The sequence below is a fragment of the Mauremys mutica genome, chromosome 1 (genome assembly GCF_020497125.1).
Source record: "Mauremys mutica isolate MM-2020 ecotype Southern chromosome 1, ASM2049712v1, whole genome shotgun sequence".
In the NCBI taxonomy this organism is placed as follows: domain Eukaryota; kingdom Metazoa; phylum Chordata; order Testudines; family Geoemydidae; genus Mauremys; species Mauremys mutica.
The window spans coordinates 321,325,373-321,349,532 of NC_059072.1; the positions used below are offsets into that span (position 1 = coordinate 321,325,373).

Here is a 24,160-nt window from a genome sequence, read left to right on the forward strand (position 1 = left end):
GGAAAAGAGAAACATTTTTACTAGCCTGGCTCCTGTAAACAGTCTACATTAATGTATTGGGTATGGCCATCATTGGAGTAACTCCATTAAAGTCAGTGAATTGGGCCTGAAATCTACATCTTTTCCATTACCTGATCCACTACATAGCCACTTTGGAAGTAATACATGCAGTACCAAACAAAAGGTGTCCAGCAACTAATAAGCAATTAGGGCTTGACCTCCACTGATTTCAGCTGGCTTTGTGCCAGATCCTTTTTTTTTTTTTTGGCAATTCTTTATTTTTCAAGTCCACCGAGTTTTTTATGTACTAGTGCTCTCTTTGTGTTTGCAAGTATTGTTGCATTTTCTGAACCACAGAATTGATTAGATGTGAGGATAATTGAAAACCGTACATATTCTCTGACCCTCAGATTCATGAGTCATTCACAGCAATGATTGGCTATTACTTTCTGTCCAATAGGTAGACATACCATTGGTGGCAGAATCTAGGGTAATAGCATCCCAGAAATCCAATGATTTTCTCTCATGATGCCTCCTTAGCAGAATTTTTTCAGAAATATTAATGCCTAAATTTTCCAAAATGACCAATGATTTTGGGTGCTTCAATTTTTAGGCACCCAATTTGAAACATCTTATAGGAGTTTGAGGTGTCTTAAGTGGGACATATAAGAATCAAGGCATCCAAAATCACTAATCACTTAAAAATGTAGGCCATTGTATACTCTGCAAGCTATATATGGTTCAGCTGCTAATAACTTTCTTTTTGTAACTGTTAACTATACCAAACTCTTTGGAACAGGGACTATTATGTCTGTAAAGTTCCTCACAAATCATTTATTCTTATTTGCGTAGTAACAATAAAGGTTGAACCCACTGGTATTACTAGTATAAACGGAGTGGTGTGGTCTAGTGTTCTGAGCACAAGCATGATCCAGGGGATCTTGCATTCATATCCCATCAGGACCCCACTGACTCCCTTAATGGACTTGGCCAAGTCCTTTAATCTCACTGCCTCCGCTCCTCCAGCTTTAAAATGTAACAATACTTACTTAGATGCCTCACAGAGGAGTCGTGAGGATTAGTTAGTTAATGTTTGTACAACATTTTGAAGATGAAAAAGTGGATCGTTTTATTTGACTTTATTATTTTGAATGTGGTGCCTCATTCTCTCATCTAAAATATATAAAAGAACATAAGTGCTATTTTTGTTTCTGTTTGTGCATAGATATTTTTTATGTGTAGTTCAGTGCCATTTTAAAATGTAAAAACATTTATCAAAAACAAATGAACCCCCCCACACTCTAAGTGGAGGTATCCAAATCTGCTTCCTAGACATATGGGGCCTCTTCAAATCCTGTAACATTCAGAATAATTTGATGTTTCTTATCCCTCTTCCCTGAATAATTATCCCCACGTGACTGAAAAGACACCAATTACTGACCCTGCTGCTTTCTGAATTTAGCCAAAAAGGCACTTATACTGGGTCAATAAATCCCTATGTTTTTTGATACTAGAATTTTATTAATAAAATGTCAGCATGTGCAAAAAATCTTCCCTGTCAGCAGGACATGGTTTTTTTTCTCCTTTCTTTTATATATTAGTTGCATGAGTTTTTCTGATATAAAAATAATGTAAAGAAAAGTTCCTCCTAATTCCTCACTCACTGACTTGGGCCCTGTGGTGATTTGCTTCTCCTTGGGGGCCTAGTGTTGGTAACACTTATTGTTTCAGCTGTGAGTGAATCAATGCATGGAGAACATTCGTAATACTTGAAGAGTATTAAATGTATGACTGAGAGCCTCTTCTCCATCATCGAGTGGATTGGTTACATGCAGGTTTATTCTCAGGAGTGAGAGATACACTTGGCCACATGAGAGACTGTGATAGACTGAAAGCTCTAAACAGATGCACAGCAGTTCTTATCCTGACATATCCAGTAAGCAGGGTGGAGGGAGTGGTCTGACCAATGATTGTTCCATGATGTACAGCTAAAATTTTAGAGTGGCACAGTTCAGAATGACTTACTGCTGTACATAGTTTATATGTAGCACGGCAACAGGCTCTTCACAACTAACACTTCTAGTAGCTCAGCTCCCTGCCTCAGAAGAGCTTCCAAATTAATTAAGGTAGCTAGGATACACAGACCAGCAAGAGAAAACTGGAGACTGATCTTCCTTTGACTTACATTGATTTTACACCATCAACGGTTACTTCTGGTTTACACCTATTACATCAGAATAATGAGCCAGTTCATTTTAGTGTGAAATCAACAATGTGAGACAACCCAAATTAAGTGTGTAAAGAGGGATTTCAAGCAGGAGAGGGAGGGCACATGGCATACAGGAAGTAGGAGGCTGTTCCAAGCCTATGAATCATGAAAGAAGGCACATGGCTGAAAGCTGGAAAAGGACACGTATGAGGTGTTGGGAGAAGCGATTAACATGACCATAAGAAGAAAGATGGGGAGGACACGAGAGAAGAGATGTAAGTAGGGGCAGCATCACAGCATAATGAAAGTGAGGCTGAAGAGCTTAAAGCTGTTGTAGAATCAGAAAACATCTAGTGAAGGGTTTGCAGAGGGGGCAATGGGGTTGGAGCAAGGGGAGAGGAAGATGCTCTTTCACCCTCATTCTACATAAATACACCTGTTAAAAAGCAAAAAAAAGTCCTTATGGATCTTCCTCTGCTTATTTTTGTCACTTTTAATCTTAGTGACTCTAGCAACTTTTAGCAAAAGCTTCAACCTGATCAGTGCTGGGTCTTCTGGCTTATTGCTTGAAATTGCTGCAGCTCAGAGGGAGCAATAATCTGCTCTGAAAATATGACTTTTTGCAGGGGGGTTTTCTCATGTAATTGTATTTTGTCTTTAAATGTGAATTCCAGCAACAGCTCCACAAGAGCTGAATGCTGGGAGGTGTTCAGTGCCCTCAGCTACCACAGAAGTCTCTGATTCAGGAGAGCACTTAAGTATGTGCTTAAGTCCATCCCTATTTAGGAAAGGACCTAAGCACGTGTTTTAAGTGCTTTTCTCAATCAGAAATAAAGTCAGTGGGAGATGATGACACTAACACCTTGTGAGATTGAGCCCATAGTGAGCTATTGGCAGGTTCCTCACAGTTCCAACAGAAACAAGCTGCCCCTGTATTATTTACATTCATTTAAAATAAAATAAACATTAAAAACTGTAAGAAACACTTTTTAAATAGTAAATAAAATGAGTTTTTTTTTACAAGCAGCCTCTTCAGGAGGCATTATGGTCTACGCAAATAAACCACTCCAGCTTTCTGCCTCATATTTTGCCATCTATAAAATTAAGGCACTAATATTTCCAGATCACCCCATCAGGCTGTTTTGAGGATTAATAAGTTCATTATATAAAGCAATATTAACACACTTAACTAAATGCTAAGTGTTGTTAGTAGTAAGACTATTACTATTTAAATTATTTCTTTAAAAATTCTGGTCCGGTATGTATTCTAAATATTTTTACTTGTTTTTTTATTTTTTTTAACCACCTATAAGCTGTCAAAATACATATGCATGAGAATGCAAACTGGTACAATAGGACCTTGTTAAATGACTTGATGGTTCATCATATTTTACTCCAGAAAGGTCATCAGCATTCACCTTTCAGAATGTGGATTAGTAAGATTCTCTCAACACATAATCAGGAAGTTCAATATATGTCTGTGATCAGCATTTAAAATATGTATTTATTATTAAGAACTATACCCTGCATCTGTCATGCTTTTTATCCAGGATCTCAAAGCACTTTACTAGCATTAATTAAGCCTTACAGTACCCATGCAAAACAGGTATTATTTTACTTGTTTGACAGATGAGTAAATTGCAGCACTGGAAGTTGAAGTGATTTGCCACCTAGAAAAATCAGTGACAGTTTCAGGAGCAGAATCTTGGAGTCCTGGCTTATAGTCCCCCTGCTCTATCTGCTAGATAACACTCTCTCCTTTTTTTGAAATGCAATAACGCATGACAGTGTGTGTGAGCCTCAATAAAATGGCATTCACTTCTTCAGTATTAAAGGTAAATTCAGCTTTCCATCTTAAGTCTCTAAAACCCTCCTTTGGCAATAGTGTATATGTACAGTCATTTATGACATCACACTGTTTGTATTCAATTTATGCAGCACATCTCCTTGATCACTTTGGTATTATGTTGCTTCCTTTTCCCTCATCCATTCCTTTTAGTTGTTTAGACTGTAGACTCCTTGGGGCATGGATTGTCTTGCATATCCATAAATCACCTAGCACATATTTAAAAAATAATCAGTACATAATAGTGATTATTCTTGTAGTCCTTGTGTGTAACACAGTATTTGATTCTTCCAGTAATGGCTATGTTAGTGTTGCATGTGGCTTATATGCATACATGCAATGGCGTAATAGGACTTTTGTGGGTGTGATCTCTAACTCATACCTTTGAAAACGTCCACGTTGGTGCATCACGTAACCCAGTATGAGTAAAATTGGAACCAGGAATCAGAGGGCACCTCAGAGTTCTAAGGAAAATCTGATGAGGTTCTGAGGCTACAAGTAAGATAGACTGGCTGAAAAGGCTGTCTGTGTCATGGAGAAAAGATTAAAGAGGGGAGCCGTCTGTGCTGTTTAAACCAGTCTGTGCCACTGGCCTAAAACCAACTATAGTAGACAGCTGTGAGTTGAGACTGACAGTGATCTGGACAGGAAAAGATTCCTAGGAGAAAAATAATAATGTGGGCATTACTAAGTGGAAAGAGAGCTGTACTGTGTTCTCTTTTGTCACCTCTACAGTTTAGCCACCTGGCCGTTTGGGGAAGCATGCTGCTCTGGTTGGTGTTCTTCGGAGTCTACTCTGCCATCTGGCCCACCATTCCCATTGCACCAGACATGCTTGGACAGGTTAGTTTTCATGCTTGGATATGGGAAGGATTGGTGAGTGTGCTTTCTGACTGCAGCCTTTTGTCTTCAGTGCCTTGGGAAAGTAATATTATCTGCCGTGCTCATACAGCAACAGGATGGTGCCTGTAAAGGACATGCCTTTAGTGAGTGCACCTAAGCTTTAGTTAAAACCTCCCTGCAAGTGTTAAAGTTTTACAACACTAATTAAAACCAATTAGCTTGGTTCTCAAAGCTGTTCACAGTGTAAGTCACTGTATGTGCTGTAGATAGTCTATGGAGTTTTCCCATTGATTTGGGTGGAAATGGACCTAGGCTCTTCATTAATAATGGCTTTGGGAGATTTTCTTGGTAACAAAGGTTTGACAAAATGCCAGACAAAAATTTGATATTTTTAAAACTTTGGGTTGTGTATTTCCTCTGTTCATATACTCGGTTTTCTACTACTCCTTTCTCCTAACTTGTTAAAAGAAAATAGAGAATGTACCTGAAAACAACTTATGGAATGGTCAGAAATAGAAGGGAAGCTTATACGTTATAGGTCCCCTGACAATGTTAATGGAGTTCTGGATTTGTTCCTTCATTGTCAGTTGTTGCAGGTGGTGAAATTCACCCTATCATTATTTCAACCAATGGTGAACAGAGAGAATAATGAGCCTGTCAAACTCCTTCAATGAGAGTATTTAGAATAGGAGACTCCTTGGAAATGAGGGGCTAGCAAATATACCATAAAATACTATTTCAAGCAAACTCCAATGTTGTCACAGTAAGTTACTGGAAAAGATACAGCAAGTTTAGAGTTACCTTTAAAGATGCTTTTGTTTATAGAGAAGAGAAAAAGGCAAAATGAGAATGGTTATAATAGTGGATCTAAGCAAATCAATTTTTATACAATGTCATCTTTGCGCATGAGAAACACAAAGCATCCGGCAACTTAATTAATTATTTGTAAGGTTACTTTTCATGTAATTTCATATAGTTGTTGGCATCCTTTTGTCTGCGAGAGACAGTGGGAATTGCAGCCTATGATGTAGTAATTCTGGCATCATTCTGCTTCAGCATGGTTCTGGTCTAATAAATATTTCATTAGATTGTGGTACAAAGCAGAGGATAATGGCGATTTAAGTAGATTATCATGGACAGCTTTCTAAAGCAAGGAGAGAGAATGACAGCTGACAGGATGGGATCTGCCATCATATGACTGGCAGAGACAAACACCAAATTCCTTTGATAGTATTTCATAGTGTCCTCAGTGTGTTTCACAGTGCACATTTGCATCAGCAACTCTAATTCACATTTCCATAAATTAGGCTGAAATTTGATTAGGTCTCATACCCAACCATGAATCGGTTTTGCAATCTATAGCAGCAGACTCTTAATGTCGCTATTAATGTGTCAGCATTTTTAATGCACAAGTGTCAAGGTAAACTAGTCCCACATATTAGAAGGTTCAGACTATAAAGTTCAGTTCCAGAATGCAGTGTTCTTTAGAACTTTTTTTAATTTCAATAACCCCTCTTCTCCCCACCCCCACCTCCCAAAAAGAGCACCATGACTGGAGTGGATGTTAACCACAATGTAACCCACAGGTCCCAGAGCAAAGTAACTGATGTTAAATAGCATTTTATTTTTGCTTAAATACTTTCTAGAAAATGTTTTTCTACTTAAGCCATGTTATTTTATACTCTTTGGTTTTCCAGAACAAACGATGTCTTGAGATATGACATTAATATCTTGCTGAGGGTAAAACAATACTTGTTCTTGTGGAGAGCACAACATTTATGTTCTGAGTGATTGAGTGAGACCGTTAATGTAGTCCAATACTTGCATAGCTATTCCTGGATCAGTAATCACTATTGAAGACATTATGGAGTTGTTCATCATCTTAGCAAAAGTACAAGAGCCTTTGGGGGAAAGGGAGTCTTATGTAATATAATATATGGTTTCAGCATAAAAATTAGTTTAAACAGTACCACTGTGTTGTAGTGTTATATTTTTGCTCCCTAGTTTGTATGCTTTGAGGGGAGGAGATGTGAAAAAAGAGAAGTTTTTTACCTCTTGACAATGATGGAAGATCCCTAAGATGGAGGAAGCTTCTGTAGAACTTCCATTAACTTGCACAGAAGCTCTCGAGAAATAATTTGCCGCACAATACCAAACCATGGTCAAATGAGCAGGGACCATACTAGGCTACAGTCTGTAAAATGAATTGCCTCTCTTCTTCCAGGCTATTTAAAATATTCCTTTATTCCATCTCTTTTCCTTTTTGCACTTGTAAGTAATCAAGATTTGTTAAAAGCAAAGTGGGACAGTGAAGAGTTTATAGTTTGTTTTTAAATCTCTCTTTCATTAGAGTGTTCCTAGTTGTTTAAATAAATTAATTTTCAAAATCTTTTAAGCACTTCTATGACACAAAATACTATAGTACTTAAAAGCAACTTAGTTTCTTATGACTATAATGCTTAATTAGTGTCTATAACAACCAGCACATCCCATCATGAGTCAAAAATATGACGTGTAAAGCATTTTATTCCATCTATTCACTAAATGTCTGCATGGAAAGTCTCAGATATTTAGGCGTCTGAAAAGATATATTGTTTCTGCTGGGGTTTATTAAACTATTGAGTGAGTATTTCTTTCTCTTGTACATTATGTTTAGAGCATTCTTACATGGGGAAAAAATGCAGGTTTTTCCTTCAGGGCAAAGGGAAGTAACTACTGACTTAAAGAGTTATTCTCTACTATCAGAGACAAGATATTTCTTTTGTTTCACTTAATACATTTCATAATACAACAAATTAAACATAGTGCTAATAAGACAAAGTGATAAAATCCTAGTGTAACTTAATGGAAATTTTATAATAATAAAAGAGATTTGACACACTGGAAATTAAGTAGAAAATCTTTGGTAGCTTTTTGATGGTCTTTTTTTAAACCCATGCATTCGTTCCCTAAACAGTACTAGAAGTAGGAGTTGAAGTCTACACCTCAAGGAGGCTTTAAAATTATCTATGACAGGGGTGTCCTCAGCCTGGTCCCCTTGGTTTCTTGAGCCTCTTTGGGTGTTTTGTTTGGTTGTTTTTTGCATAGGAGGAGTATTGAGGAAAGAAAGGGATCTACAATCCTTGCCTCTGCATGGTCTGAGTTGTGCACATGTGCCAGTTTGGACTAGCTCTTTTTTGAATGAAAATTTCTGCAAACAGAGCATACTGTACACATTGGGCACCAGTCTGATCCTTTCTCCCTGTTAGTATGTGGAACTCATTGCCTCAAGATATTATTAAACCAGTAGTTTTGTACATCAATATATAAATATGTATATTATAATGTACATAATATGGACGAGATGGTGCCATTAGGAAATGTCTGTTACTGCTACCCCAGGGAGAGGCTGCTTGTCTTCTACTGAACTCCTTTTTGAGCTGCAGCTAATTACCTTGTGTGTGGCCAGCCAGCTCTGTTGGTCAGTGCATCAGGGTGCAGGGCCATAGCTTTGCCTATTTCCTACCCCTTTGGGGGTGCATGGTACTGTAAAAGGAATAGGGATGGGCAACAATTCTGCCTGTCCCTTACCTGGGCCACATAAATGGGGTTTCTGGGGCCAGGGGACTGTTTTTGTCCTCCTCTCCTCATTGAGTGCCAGACACAAAGTCAAGGCAGGCTTTGGCTGCATGTAAATTAGAATAACATATGTAGTTGCACTCACTAGAATAAAAATATATTGAGCCTCAGGTCTTAATCTGAATACCAGCGGGGCTCTCTTCCCATGTTGTTGTATTATATTGTTAAATGCTTTATGGGAGGTTTATGCTTTTCTATGGAGCATCTGGAATTAGCCATTGGTAGAGACAGGATACCACTGATCTCTTCCAATTTGACAGTTCCTGTTTTCCCCCCTCTCTGTATAAGCATTTTATGTTGGAATTTGCTTCATTAATTTTGTTCTGAAGACTCAAAGGTGATTCATTGTCCATTTTTAATCTTCTTTTTTCTTTAAAAAATAAAAAGAAAAGAAAAGAAAAAATTCCTGTGCTGTGGTTAGTCTGACGTGTTAGGCATTTAGTGGTGGTGAGGTTTTGTTTTGGGTTTTTTGCTGGGTGACATGTTGTATGCAGTCATGTTCCAGACTTATGATTTAAGTATTGTTTTGACCACAATATTTTGATTACAGATCAGCATTACTAATGTCTTCCACATTTGAGGCTTTTTGCCCTCCCAACGGTTGGAAGAGCCAGAGTTGGCACTGTACCTTCACGTTTTTTTGTGTGTAAATCTGCTTCTAGCTTCTTATACTTCTCTTGCCTCTTCTTAGTTTCTTCTTACCTTTTCTTTTGTCAAGATCAGACTCACTGATATCTTAACCAAAATATTTTTTTTTAACTATCAGCTCTACATTTGGTTAATGGAAACAGCAAAAGATCAGGGCCACTCCAGTGAACTTTCTACGTGAATTTTGAGAGATGATTTTTGGCTCTTATAGCCAATAGCAAGCTTTAATTCTCTTTCCTGATGCTGTCTACTTTGCTTTCAGTGGGACACTTCTTGGGCTGAGTTGAGTACGGTCCTAGGACAGTCTATCAGATAGCTTCTTGGTTCATATGTAGTGTTTTCAGAAAGAGTTTAAGGATAGTGTCTGACACGGGGTGCTCCATTCACCGCTGGTCTGGCGTCTCCTCCTGGCCAGCCCAGGGATTAGCTCATCAGGTCAACACCCCTTCCCCCAGTTGCATGCCATCACTCGGTCTGTCTTTCTGGTCTGTAGCCCCTCCTCAGCCCAGGAACCACAGCCTCCTCTAAGGCCAGGTCACTTAGCATTTCCCCTTTCCAGACAGTCTTCCTATTCACTGTCTCAGGTGCCATTCCCTCAGTGGCTGGTAGGAGAACCCGCGCTCACCCTCTTCTCTGAGTTCCAGTCCATAGAACCTCAACCCAGCAGTTCTGGACTTTACTCTTCCAGCCTCACTGCTCCTTCCCTGGACTGCTTCCTACTCTTCTGGTACCTTCCGAGAGGAGGGGGTACCAGCTCCAAACCCTCCTCCCTCTTCCCAGGGACTGACTACCCTTTTCCAGCAGCAGCCCCTGTCTGTTGCCAGCTTCCTGGCTTTCTAAGCAGTGGCAGATTAGCCACTGGATCAATGGGGCCCATGCCCAGAGATTCCGGCCAACCAGGGGGCCCTGGAAAAAATCTGCTGTTGGGCAGTGGAAGCCCTGAGCCCCAGCCACTGGGCAGGCGGGGCAGGGGAAGCCCCCACACCCCGACCCCACTCTCCAGCAGCAGCACCAGGCGGGAAAGGTGGGGGAAGCCCCAGCGGCCCCAAACCACATCCCCAGCAGAATCTGTGGCATGAGGGGAAACCCCCACAGTGGCCCCTGACTCCGGCAGAAGCCATGGAATGGGCAAACCCTCCCCTCCCCCAGTGCCGCCTGAATCTGTCCCCAGGAAAAGCCACAGGGCGGCAGGGGCAGCCCCCGACCCCATTCTCCAGCAGAAGCACCGGGCGGGTGGGTCGAGGGAAGCCCCAGCACCTGGACTTCCACTGCAGCCTTGGAACTGGAGGAGTGCTCACTCCCCACTGCGCCCCAGGGCCATGGTGGGGGGACAGAGCAGAAGGAGTGGGGAGGGGCCCCCCACTTGCTCTGGCCCAGGACCCCAGGCAGCTTCTTTTCCTTTCCTGTTTATGTTCTCTGAGCATGACATACCTACCCCCAGCTCTTCCATCAGTCCTCTTAACTTTTGTCTGGAAAAAAAAATGGTTTGGCTGGCCAGGACTGTAAAGTTTTAGAAGAACCAACTGGTCATGTGACCAGTCCTCTGGATAAAATCTAGTCCAAGGATACCTCATGGCTACTTGAGGGAGTCTATATTCATGTTACGGATTGTGAAAAGAGGAGCCCGCACAAAAGAGCAGCCCTGATTTCAGTGCAGCATAATCTGCAATATTTCCATGGTTGTGTTAAATATGCTTCACATTACTACTTTTTTCATTTTTCACACAACTGTTGACAACATCTACAACTCGGTATATATTTTCCTATTTTCGTGGGTCTTTTTGCTTTCCTCTCCTCAGTTTTAAATTTTTTTTCCAGAGGTTTCTGTTGTTCTTTTGGCATTTCATTTCCACAGAGTTTGGTGCTGGTTAGAGAATTGGCTGTTCTGACTGTGGTTTGTTTGTCTACAATCACTTGCGCATTACACGGTGATGTCAGTGTTTCAATCTGTGGAAACTTCTCATTCAAATGTTAGTCAGAAATCAGACTTCTGCCTGCAGATTGAAGTCCTCATGCCTTCTGATCTTGTTTATTTTTATAATTATGTGAAAGGGTCTCCATTGCACTTGATGTGGTTTTGGAACTTACTCTTTTTCTGGAGCTTTGGCCTGTGCTTTGAGCAGATACATTAAAGTTGGGTAATGAAGTATGCATACCTCTTTTACACATCTGTTTAGGAAATGGTTTAGTTATTTTTGTGATCCATGAATGACTTTCATAAGCGAATCTGCCATTGTAGGTCTCTGATGTTGTCATGCTGTAGGATGCGCCAAAAGCAAAAAAATAGAGATGAATAAAATGAGACAGCAATATCTTTTTTAAAGGGCATATTGTGAATGTAAAATTATCTGAATAAATATGCACACAATGAAGAGGCTTCCTATAAACAAGAACACCTCTCTGCCTACTGGCAACTTATCAGCAAATCTCTCCTGGGGCATGTCTTAAAGTTGTATAATAAATTTGCTGCTCATATGACTTTAATCCTTGTGGAGATCTTAAAACTGTTACATTCATGCAGCTGTACCTAAGGTTGTGTCAGCTTTTCCCATATGAATTCGTTTTCACAGGTTTAAACTTTGCCTATGAAAAATCACCTTGGACTCATATACAGCCAAATATACAGCCAATATACAGCCAAATATTAAGCCAGCCTTAACCTAACTTTGAATTTTGGTTGTGCAAATTTTCCTTGCTTGGTTTTTCAAATGCAAAATCAAAGGCTACTTTCTGAAAATGTGGTTCACTTGATCAACTAAGAGCAACTTTTCTCAAAAATAAAATTTGAAAAAGTTCAGCAAGTTAGAAGCTTTTGGGGTATTTGGGTGTTTTATTTTATTGTATTTTTTTTTTTATAAATCTAAGGTTGCAGATGTTGGTATCATGACAAAGAGGGACCTGAGAAAATGATAATGAAGGGAAGATTTCAGACCAATTACGTAAATCAGTAAGTTGCTAGTATACAAGGAATATAGAGAGTCTTTCTCCTATTTTGATGTGTTTAAGGTCATTAGAATATTTGATGGAAATGGCTAATTGGAGCTATGAAAATGAGATACCGAGTTTCAAAGTAAGGATACTCAATCAAGGAAGCTCCTTTTCTTCCATATCTATTTACAGGATTAGCATATTAAACATAAAGGCAATTAACAAAATGTAACTTGATTGCAGGTAAATCAGCTTCTAACAGAGTCTGGCAGGCCATGTACATGGGGCTTTAACCATGGTTTGTAACATTGTTCCAATATGGACTGGTCCTTGTCCACACTGTTTCATCAAACTATGGTTAGAAACCAGATACCTATAGCTTAATTTGAAAAGCAGCATATGTAAAGGTCCTTTACACCTATAGATAACTGGCAGAATATCCAGATTTGTTGCCTTGGAAATAGTATATAGCTTTGTTCATGAAAACAAAGAAACCAGTCTTTTCCCTCAGAAATAAATTATAGTCCTATGGTAATGGGATATGCTCAAAAATCATATCATTATTCACAGTTTGGAATATGAGTTTGCTTAAGGTCCTTTATAGATTTCTCCAAATCATTTGTTCTTGTATTTAGAAGTTTCTTTGTGGGCAGCAAAGCTTTTTGCATGTTCTTGCAGAGTTGGTTTGAAGGTGTCCTAGTAAGTGTTTTCTTAATGAAAACCAGCTGACTTTTTAAACTTAGAGAAGTAGCTACTGTATTGTACTGTACTGAAGGCAATGTGCATTGACATTAGAAATACATCCTAGAATACTCAAGGAGCTGACTGAGGAGATATCTGAGCCATTAGCGATTATCTTCAAAAAGTCATTGAAGATGGGAGAGATTTCAGAGGACTGGAAGAGGGCAAATATAGTGCCAATCTATAAAAAAGAGAAATAAGGACAACTCGGGGAATTACAGACCAGTCAGTTTAACTTCAGTACCCAAAAAGATAATGAAGCAAATAATTAAGTAATCAATTTGCAAAGACCTAGAAGATAATAAGGTGATAAGTAACAGTCAGCATGGATTTGTCAAGAGCAAACTGAGTCAAACCAACCTAATAGCTTTCTTTGACAGGGTAACAAGCCTTGTGAATAGGGGGGAAGCAATAGATGTGGTATATCTTGACTTTAGTAAGACTTTTGATACTGTCTCGCATGACCTCCTCATAAGCAAATTTGGGAAATATAGTAGATCTAGCTAGGTTGTAAGATGGGTGCATAACTGGTTGGAAAATTGTTCTCAGAGAGTAGTTATCAGTGGTTCACAGTCAAGCTGGAAGGGCATATCAAGTAGGGTCCTGCAGGGATCAGTTCTGGGTCCAGTTTTGTTCAATATCTTCATCAGTAATTTAGATAATGGCCTAGAGAGTACACTTACAAAGTTTGTGGATGATACTAAGCTAGGAGGGGTTGCAAGTGCTTTGGAGGATAAGATTAAAATTCAAAATGATCTGGACAAACTGGACTGGAGAAATGGTCTGAAGTAAATAGGATGAAATTCAATAAGGACAAATGCAAAGTACTCCACTTAGGAAGGAACAATCAGTTGCATACATACAAAATGAGAAATGACTACCTAGGAAGGAGTACTGTGGAAAGAGATCTGGGGTTCATAGTGGATCACAAGCTAAATATGAGTGAACAGTGTAACGCTATTGCAAAAAAAGCAAACATAATTCTGGGACGTATTAGCAGGAGTGTTGTAAGCAAGACATGAGAAATAATTCTTCCACTCTACTCCATGCTGATTAGGCTTCAACTGAGTATTGTGTCCAGTTCTGCGTGCAACATTTCAGAAAGATGTGGACAAATTGGAGAACAGCAACAAAAATGATTAAAGGCCTAGAAAACATGACCTACGAGGAAAGATTGAAAAAAATTGGGTTTGTTTAGTCTGTAGAAGAGAAGACTGAGGGGGGAAATGATTCCAGTTTTCAAGTACGTGAAAGGTTGTTACAAGGAGGGGGGAGAAAAATTGTTCTCCTTAACTTCTAAGGATAGAACAAGAAGCAGTGGGCTTAAATTGCAGCAAGGGTGGTTTAGGCTGGACATTAGGAAAAACTTCCTAACTATCAAGGTGGTTAAGCACTGGAATGAATTGCCAGGGAGGTTGTGGAATATCCATCACTGGAGATTTTTAAGAGCAGGTTAGACAAAAACACCTGTCAGGGATGGTCTAGATTATACTTAGTCCTGCCATGAGTGCAGGGGAGTGGACTAGATGACCTCTCAAGGACCCTTGCAGTCCTACGATTCTATGAAAAACTGTCCGCATTTTGAGCTACAGTGACAGGAAAAGAACCTAAAAGCAGCAAAGAGTCCTGTGTCACCTTATAGACTAACAGAAGTTTTGGAGCATGAGCTTTCGTGGGTGAATACCCACTTCGTCGGATGCATGGAACCTAGGAACACAAGAATTGCCCAGCAGTGGTCCATCTAATCTAGTATCCTGTGTCAGAGAGTGACCAGATCCAAGTGCTTCAGAAGAAGATGCAAATACCCCTGCAGTAGGCAGTTCAATAATAACTTGTCCTCAGGGAAATTTCCACCTAACCCTCCAATTATTAGTGGGTGGTTTATGCCTGGAAGCATGAGGACTTAAACAGCCTTTCCAAAACTCAAATTGTGCGTTGTTTAAAAAAGTATTTTCTTTTATCGGTGTTGAATTTGCCACTGCAGTTTCTTGGAATTTCTCCTGAGGAGTCATTATGATCTATTTTCATCAGTCCACGTGTAAGGAGGATTCTAAACAAATATATGGTTGGCTGTTGGCTAGTGATGAGAAGACTGCACTAGAGCAGTGGTTTTCAACCTTTTTTCATTTGTGGACACCTACAAAATTTTGAATGGAGATGCAGACCCTTTCGAAATCCTCAGGCCACAGGTTGAAAACCACTATGGTAATGACAACCTTTTGCTGAACCCTTAGACATAGTCTGTACACCCCACGGGGGTCCATGGACCACAGGTTGAAAATCATTCCATTAGAGGATCAACAGCCGGAAAAGGTTTAGATTCTGTTCCTGGCACTGCCACTGATTTGCCATAAGAGTGTCATTATCAATATTATGTTTATTATGATAGCGCTTGGGAAATATCTGAGAACAGGGCCCCATTAGACACTGCACAAACACAGAGTAGTAGATGATCCGTACCCAGACAAAGGGTAGGGAAAAGGGGTATAACAGAGTGATCGGTGTGATGGGGCCCAACGTCATGATAGTTCCATGATTTTTGAGGGTGGGGTGTTGTTGGGCAAGTCATTGTATAGGGAGACTTTCAAAGGTGCATCTGGGGTCCAGAGCAGGAAGGTTGTGGCCACTCTGGAAATTGGAAACACTTTTACAGCTGAGGCTGGGCAGTACGTAATAGGGCAGCTGTGACTTTTGCAATGAGCATTTAAATGGTTCTTTTGGGTCACACTTGAGTCCTCCTCAGGTCCTCCTATGAATGTGGCTGTGCAGCATTGTGGCTGAACAGGAGAGGGTAATTAGAACATAAGAGCAGCCACACTGGGTCAGACCAAAGATTCATCTAGCCCAGTATCCTGTCTACTGACAGTGGCCAATGCCAGGTGCCCCAGGTGGAATGAACAGAACAGGGAATCATCAAGTGATCTATCCCATGTTGCCCATTCCCAGCTTCTAACAAACAGAGGCTAGGGACTCCATCCCTGCCCATCCTGGCTAATAGTTAGGAGATACTGCTGATTTTTTTGTTTAGATGCCATTTCTTATTCATTCCTTTGCTTGAGAGCTGAGAGGGAGAGGAAACAGGGTGTTAAGGTTTTGTTGGGGGAAGGGTTATTTATTTATTAAATTTGTTTTTCTGATTTCTTGTCTTTCCCCCATGTTTAATCATTCCTTCCCTGATGTTATGTTTTGGATCTCTGTGAGCAGGCAGCTCCAGTCATTTTTTAGATGGAAATTTTTTTTCCAATTAATTTCAAAGCATGCCTTTATTCCTTTACGTCCCTATGGTATTTATTATGGTGGTTTTTTACTTTTAAAAATCTGCACTTGAAGGACAAAATTTGACCCCCAAAACCCCAAGGAGTGGAAATAATCTCCATAAAAATGGGCTGACATTAAGATGGGTGCAAGGGCTTCAGAAGCAGAGGACTTGGCAGCAGAGCAAGCCCTCCTGAGTATCCCACATGGTGCTGTAGGTCAGACAGCCCCATCTGTCCCTCCACTGATTCTTGATTAACCCAGTTGGCTGTGGTGATGATGCTTCTCTCATGCCTCCCATCTTCCCCATAAGAATGGGCATGCTGGGAATGGAGGTAATCTTAATATGCTGTGCACTGAACAACCTCAGCTCATAGCATATCTACACACATGTGTGAAGTCAGTATTTGTGTAGTTGGCCTGTGGGCGTAAGATGCCCAGATTTGCGTGACTATTTTTGTTGGGTTTGATATTTATATTCCAGAAATGCCAAGAAAACCCTATCAGGATGGGGAACCATTGTGCTAGATACTGTACAAACAAACAAAAGGAGCCCTGATGAGCTCAAGATCTAAGCATGCTTCTCATCCCTTTTCTTTCCTGTTCGATGCCTCCTTCCCTCTAGAGCCATGGATAATTGGTGGGTGTGGGCCCATGTCCAGTGAGAACTGTAAAGTGTTACTATTTTGTCCCTTTTTCCTGTTATATGACTGGGGGAAAGTTGCCTCTCACTGTAGAGCATATCAGTGTCAATACAGAGAGGGCTAGAGTTGTGATTTATAGTAGCTTGGTGATGCTGCTGTTCTTGAAAAACTGGTGAGAGATGTGAATGATAGTCCCTCGGGCATACTGTTCCTATGGGAAGGTGTAGAATACCTCCTCCAATTCACTATGTTAACAATGAACTTTAAAATAGAAGTCTACAAACATCTAAAATAGACATTAGTGATACCAGATAACTTTCAACCTATTGATCAGAGGAGTCTGAGTTGTTTTTTGAAACACAAGAGACCAGACTGAGGGGCCAAGGGACACAATCTCTAAAACTTTAAAAGAAGTTATTCGTTATTTTTAGCTTAAAGAAGCCTCGAGGGAAAAGAGCTCCTTAGGAGATGCAAAGGAGGGATGGCAAAACCAGTTTTGAGAGATGTCTGATAAAGTTTCAATAAGATACATGAGTTTTGGGGGCTTTCTTCCGGATCTAGAACCTTTATAAGGTGCTCCCATCTCAGCTGCCCATTATACAAGAAAGACAAAAGGGTAAAACATCATTGGGCCCCAGACAAAAGCTTTAGCTAGAGTTCAGACTGAGAACACATTGACCTTTAATGTGTAACATTCATAGAGTGTTACACTTCAAACGAACTGAACCCTCCAAAGTCAGAAAATTCACCTTTAAGTTCCCCAAAACAACTTTATCTCTGGCCTCTTTCCCCTCACTGACTCTCCATTTCTACACCCCACCATTCACCACTTGAAACAACCTTCAGTTTGCCGTGTTGTGTGCACACATAACAACAATGTGATTGTGAAGAACATGGGTGATATTTGTATCATTTTTTACGAATATGTTGTGCCTGATCTACTGACCAGGCCGAACACCCGAAGTCCAGTTTCTGCAGGCAGGGGAGGTGCTGGGTCATCACCCATGTTAGCCCCTACTCAGCCAGGGTGACCTACTACCTGCATCAGGTGGCTTCAGCTCCCAGGCCCAGCTCTGCAGGCAAGTCCCTCCTAACCCAGGCGGGGGAGGGGGAGAAAAGAGGAGCAACCAAAGGGCAGGGCCTTGGGGGAAGGGGAGGGACTTCGGGGGAAGAGGCTAGATAGGGGTGGTGCCTCAGGGGCAAGAGGCAGGCTGGGGAAGGTTTCAGTATTCCTGCTGGAGTGTCCAGTTTTTAAATACAGATGCTCCCTGGGTTACGTAAGACCCGACTTACTCAAATTTGCCTTACGAAAAAAGTTCCATAAGCCAGAAATAGGATTTTCGAGTTGCTGACATTTTTGTGTAACATACGTTGCCGACTTACGCAAAATTCGAGTTCCACAAGGCTTTCCGACATGGAACGATTGCGTTAGTCGGGGGGCCTCTGTATTACAAAGTTGGCAACCCTGTTTCCCCACCCCTGCACAGCTCCCAGTGTTAGTCTCCTTGCCCAGTTGAAGTCTCTCCCTCCCCAAGGTTCCCAGTCTTTCACCCCGGCCCATCAGCCTCCAGTTCTAGGCTCCCTCTGTCCAGTACTTGTCCTTTCTACATTCAATTCAGATGGCCCTTCTGCACACTGCCAGGGCTCCAGCAATGGGGTCATTGAGAGCACACAGGAGAAAGTCTCCCTGCTCTCTGTTCCAGTGCCTGGCCCCACCCCATCCTGCAGCAGTTAGGATATGCAAGTAAAGGAAAGTCCTGCTTGGCTTCTGCAGCTGTGGGCTGGAGCATACTCAGTGAGCATCGAATCTTTGGGGAATTTAGCTGAGAAACTCCCAAGTCTCTGCTGAGCATGTGTGAACTGAGATTTTTCAGAGGGTTATAAGTTGGCCAAACTTGGGTGAAACTTCATTGGGACAGCAGAAAGCACAGTGCCAAATTTGAAGACCCTTCTGTAAAGCATGGAGGCACTAGACCTTTTCAAAGAAAAGGACTCAAGCATTTTTTTGATGTGGTCAAACAATGTATTTTTCCCTAGCATTGCTCTCCGAAACCATAGCACTGTTCTGGCTGAAACATTCCAAAAAAATTCAGCCCATGGCAGACACTGGCATGGAAAAAAATCTCAGCCCAGCGTTTTAAAGTTTGGCAAAGTTACCAGCAACTGAAAATAGGATCTTTAAAAAGGGAAGTGTTGGGGTGCTCTTAATAGGCAGCACTATCAGCTCTACCAGTTTCCCCATCTGTAATATAATTATATTGATCTCCTTTGTGAAGTGCTTTGAGATCTACTTATGAAAAGCACTATAGAAGATCCATGTATTATATATTATTATAGTTCCTGGGGTACATGTGACTCTCTGGCCTGTATCTGGTGGCTGGGATGCAGAGTGAATGGGAAGCTCATGTTGGGAGAGGAGCTGGAGTACAGTAGATGGGCTCAGGGAGGTCCGCATTCCAAATCCGGGTATTATAGGTATTTGACAGTTTGCCTGCCAAGGTGTAGAGGGACAATAAGGTTGTGTTTGATGGGTTGGAAAAGAGGAAGCCAATGTGGCCAATAGCTTAAAGCCACAATCTAGCCCTTAGTAGTACAAAAGGTGTGTAACCTTTGCAGGGACTTCTCGTGAGAAATACATCATGTGTTTTGCTGTAGTGGCAAAATATACATGACCAGTGAGTGAGTTGAGTGAGTGAGCATTCATTTTTACAAACAAACAATAAAATCCCTTAAATGTGTAGCACAAATAATCACTAGTGGCTGATTCATTTGTTGATGCTGTTATGTTTTATATTTTATGATGAAATGTATATAAAAATGGAACAGCCTGATGTATCCAACATATGTCATTTTGTGACAAGAAGGAAACATTATTGCTCTGGTGGTTTGAGATTGTTTTGTAATGGAGGGATGAACTAAGAAAAATATTGTTCGGTTTGTGTATTACACATGATTTCAATGAAACATGAAGAATAACCGTGTTGAACATTGTTTGCACAGAAGCTGCATTCAGTAAATATATGTCCAAATTCAAGGCAGGTTTTTTAACAATATAGTGATATAAATGTTAGATGAAACACTAATGAATCTCTTTAAGATACTGGCAGCTGTATTTGATCATATATATAGTCACATTGAAAATATATCTATGGATTTTCAATGTGACTGAGTAAAACTCCAGATAGATAAAAATGTACCGAGGTCATATCTGGTGGAATAACAGAAAATTAGAGCATGGCTCTGTCATGCTGTGTTTCTCTTCTACTTGGGAGAAGTGCTCTTGTTATGATGAGGGGGAGGGAGGTTGGGCGAAAGCTCATTGAAGCTGGTGGATGAACAACTACCCTTCATTCTGGATAAATGTAGAAAAACAATTGAGCTGCTTTCTAGAATAGATAGCTAAACAATAGGGGCCTCTGCCCAAAACACAGGCCACATGCTAGGATGGAGTAGGAGTTGAGCCATGTAGTTTGAGAGGTATTCCCCAGGGTCTGATGATAAAACATAAGTGGCCGTGACGCAGTAGGGAGCGGGGTGGATTGACCTGGGAATGTCGTTTAGTTTTACTGGGACTGTCTGCATAGGGGACGGGAGAGCAGGGGATGACTTTAGGTGAGGGATGGTACCTGAGCCTGTAACCTGAGCCCAGAAGGGGGGTGGGGCGAGTTGACACCTTTGCCCAGGAAACTGGACAAAGGGAGAGAGGGAGAGAAGGAGGGGGAGAGAGCCTGCTGGAGGGGTTTTTGGTTTCAGTTTTGGGCTGGCTGGGAAGAGGCAGGGAATCCCAAGTCTGGGGTCTAAGATCCTTGCCCCCTAGAGGGACCTGTCTGAGGGGTCCTGGTTGTACCTACAAGCCCTGCTTGGGCCTGTGTTCCTGTCATCTAATAAACCTTCTGTTTTTTTGCCTGGCTAAGAGTCACAGTGAATCACAGGAAGTGGGGGGTGCAGGGGCCTGACTCCTCCACACTCCGTGACAGTGTGTGTGTATGTGTGTGTGTGTGTGAGAGAGAGAGAGAGAGAGAGAGAAACACCACAGAAAGTTACAGAGAAGGCAGCAGAAAGCCAAGGGTGGCCAGTGAAGGACTTGTAGTGTGACCCTGAGAAAAAGCTGAGAAGACAGAGCTTTTGGGTAAAGTGCTGCCTAGAAAGAGGTTTGGAACTGCAAATAAAGACGCTGTCTCCTGTTGCTTATTCCTACTGTGTTGAGAGAACTAGAACTTTATGTAAATAAACAGGATTGCATCAAAGAAATATGTGACTCTCTCATCAGTTTCTCCTCCTAACAGAAACAACCTGCAAGACCCCAGATTTTGGCTAACCACTCAGTTCAAAAGGGGTAACGCTATTATACACTGTGTGCACTGAAGTGGGAAAAGTGCACTGTACTCTATCTTAAATACTGCTCCTCATTTCCATCTGGAACCAAGTTTTCCAACAAAGTCTTCCAAAAATGTCCCAAAGATATGCTCACGGGGCCCAGAGTCTGCAACCCCCTAGTTATGCTGAGCAGCAATTTCTCATGCAAGCAATCCCATTGACTTTATTGGGACCCCTTGAGTGGGTAAGTGATATTTGTTGTGAATTTGGGTTGCAGACTCAGGCCCCCGCAGTGTTTTTTGTGCGTTAAATGCAGTGTTTGATTGTATGGAGATCTCTGTGAAATATGTTTAATGGTCTTAGCTAATATGGTTTGGGGGAAGGAAAAGCTTCTACATGATTCAACATGATTGCACCCATTTGGAATTTTCTTCTCAGGGGGCTCAGATGCCATGTGCTGAGTGATCTCTTTCTTTCTGGATCTAAGGTTTAAGGGTGTTACTGAAGCATTCTCGTCCATGATGAGTATTGTCTGTTAACTGTTGACATCAGCTAGTACACTACTTTTTATAAGTACAATTTCTTTCTTTTTTTCCTCCCCCTTCCTCCCTTGGTAGAATCACACTGACTTTGTTCCAAGGTTTCAAGCAAACTGGTATATAATGTGATAATACACAGGAGATCTGTTGATTTTATTGTAAAGAATTCGGATGAATGGTCATGCACTTTGCCTTTGACATACCATGCAGGAAATTCCTCATTGGTCTGTTCAGTGCAATAAACAGACCTCATGCATAGAACCAAATCCTTGCTGAATCCACTTGGTTTTTTCATGCAAAGTTAAGAGTCATAGAATCCTGGATCTAGGGTTTCTAATGCTTGTTTAGCGATTGGAAATGGACTGAGAGATGTACATGGAGAGGATTTATCAAGCACACCAGAAGCATGTTTGATAGATGTGTTGTTCTGGACTAGGATGCCTTCTGAGATGACAGGAGTTGATATTTTATATCTAATTGATTAGCCTGATGGGAAGCTAATCCTTAAACCAAGAAACACTGATCAGATAGAGCAGGTAAATTCTAGTTAGCCCTCAGGGTATTCATTAAGGGGCTCCTAGATGTTTCATAAAACATGCCTTAAGCAGAGCTGTGCGAACTTACTTTATGTGACTCAGGTGGGCTCTGCAGTGCATTTGTAATTACGTGTTACACCAGAGTCACTTTAGACTCCTCCTTAAGACTACATGAGCAGTTGAGAGAGAGAAAGAAATGTCAAATGGGGCAAAGAGAAACAAGAGCTGGGGAGGACATTGCCTGAGTTAAATTATGCTCATTAATTCAATTTGAGGCAGGAATGTGTGTAAATAAACCGTGGCAGCTGCAGCAGCTCTCATTTCTGCAGGGCTTTGGCAGGAATGCAGGGGCCAATGAACATGAAAACCTGGCTGTCTCTGAGAAATTGTAGGCAGACGGCTTTGCAGCCAGGAGAAGAAACAATCACGGAGATATTGACTGAAAAGATGTAATCATTTTAAGCAGATTTGAAAACTGTGCTGAGTGCTAAACATGTAGAACTGGAGGCAAAATTAGTATGGACTAGAACTAAATTATTGAAAAACGTTGGGCTTACCTGATTTCCCCTGTATTACAAGCATAGTTCAAGTTCCAAATGGCTATATAGTACACGAACTGTAATCTTTTAACAACGTCCTCTGATGGTGTCGCATACAGCCCCCAGCTAAAACCTCTCCAGCACATTATCAGCGATCTACAACCTATCCTAGAAAACAATCCCTCATGCATCCAGACCTTGGGAGACAGGCCAGTCCTCAGTTACAGACAGCCCCCTAACCTGAAGCAAATACTCACCAGCAACTACACACCACACCACAGAAACACTAACCCAGGAACCAATCCCTGTAGCAAAGCTTGTTGCCTACTCTGTCCCCATATCTACCCTAGTGACACCATCAGAGGACCCAACCACATCAGCCACACCATCAAGGGCTCATTCACCTGCACGTCTACTAATGTTATATGTGCCATCATGTGCCAGCAATGCCCCTCTGCCATGTACATTGGCCAAACCAGACAGTCCCTATATAAAAGAATAAAGGGACACAAATCGGACATCAGGAGTGGTAACATACAGAAGCCAGTAGGACAACACTTCAGTCTTCCTGGACATTCTGTAACAGATTTTAAAGTAGCTATACTTAAACGAAAAACCTTCAGAAACAGACTTCAAAGAGAAACAGCAGAACTAAAATTCATTTGCAAATGTAACACCATTAATTTGGGCTTGAATAGGGACTGGGAGTGGCTGGCTCATTACAAAAGCAGCTTTGCCTCTCCTGGAATTGACATCTCCTCATCTATTATTAGGAGCGGACTACATCCACCCTGATTGAATTGACCCTGTCAACACTGGTTCTCCATTTGTGAGGTAACTCCCTTCTCTTCATCTGTCATTATATAATGCCTGCATCTGTAATTTTTACTCCAGGCAGCTGAAGAAGTGGTTTTTTTACTCATGAAAGCTTATGACCAAATAAATCTGTTAGTCTTTAAGGTGCTGCTGGACTCCTTGTTGTTTTTGTGGATACAGACTAACACGGCTACCCCCTGATACAGTACGCAACAGAGAGTTTGCTAGTCCTTGAGAAACTTCAGTGACAAACTTGTCATATGTTTCTTTTTTCCTGGGATCTGACTGAATGCGTCAAAACTCAGAGCAAGTTGCCTAGAGTTCTGATATTTCATTTCTCACTCTCCCTTTTTAAGCTATTGTTTATATCCAGTTTATTTTCTCCTTTCAGCCCAGCTTCCCTTCTACACTACTAACAGCACCTAATGGGAGATTTAGCAATAGAATAATTGCCAGGTCTGTGCACTCCTGCTGTCTTTCAATATCTGCCTCTGGGTCAGTAGCCTCTGGCTGGCTTTACCAATCTCGGAGAACTTGAATTTTAATAATTCTTTATTCTGTTCTTCACTGGCGAGAGAGTTCCTTCCTCTGAGCAGCAGTGCAATAAGACTTCTCAAATTCAGCAGCTGATCTCACACTTATGCGGATACAATCTGTAACCAGCCCAAATCATCAGATGTT

The 24,160-nt window shown here is 41.2% G+C and overlaps 1 protein-coding gene across 2 annotated transcripts in view; it reads left to right on the top strand.

Annotated features, from left to right (window-relative positions):
* The window catches only part of ATP8A2 (ATPase phospholipid transporting 8A2), a 637,783-nt gene that overhangs the window by 505,109 nt on the left and 108,514 nt on the right, over window positions 1-24,160 (top strand). For both annotated transcript variants that reach the window (XM_045017301.1, XM_045017311.1), the window contains one exon: window positions 4,791-4,898. In XM_045017301.1, the coding sequence (XP_044873236.1) occupies window positions 4,791-4,898 (108 nt within the window). The remainder of the gene's footprint in view (window positions 1-4,790; window positions 4,899-24,160) is intronic.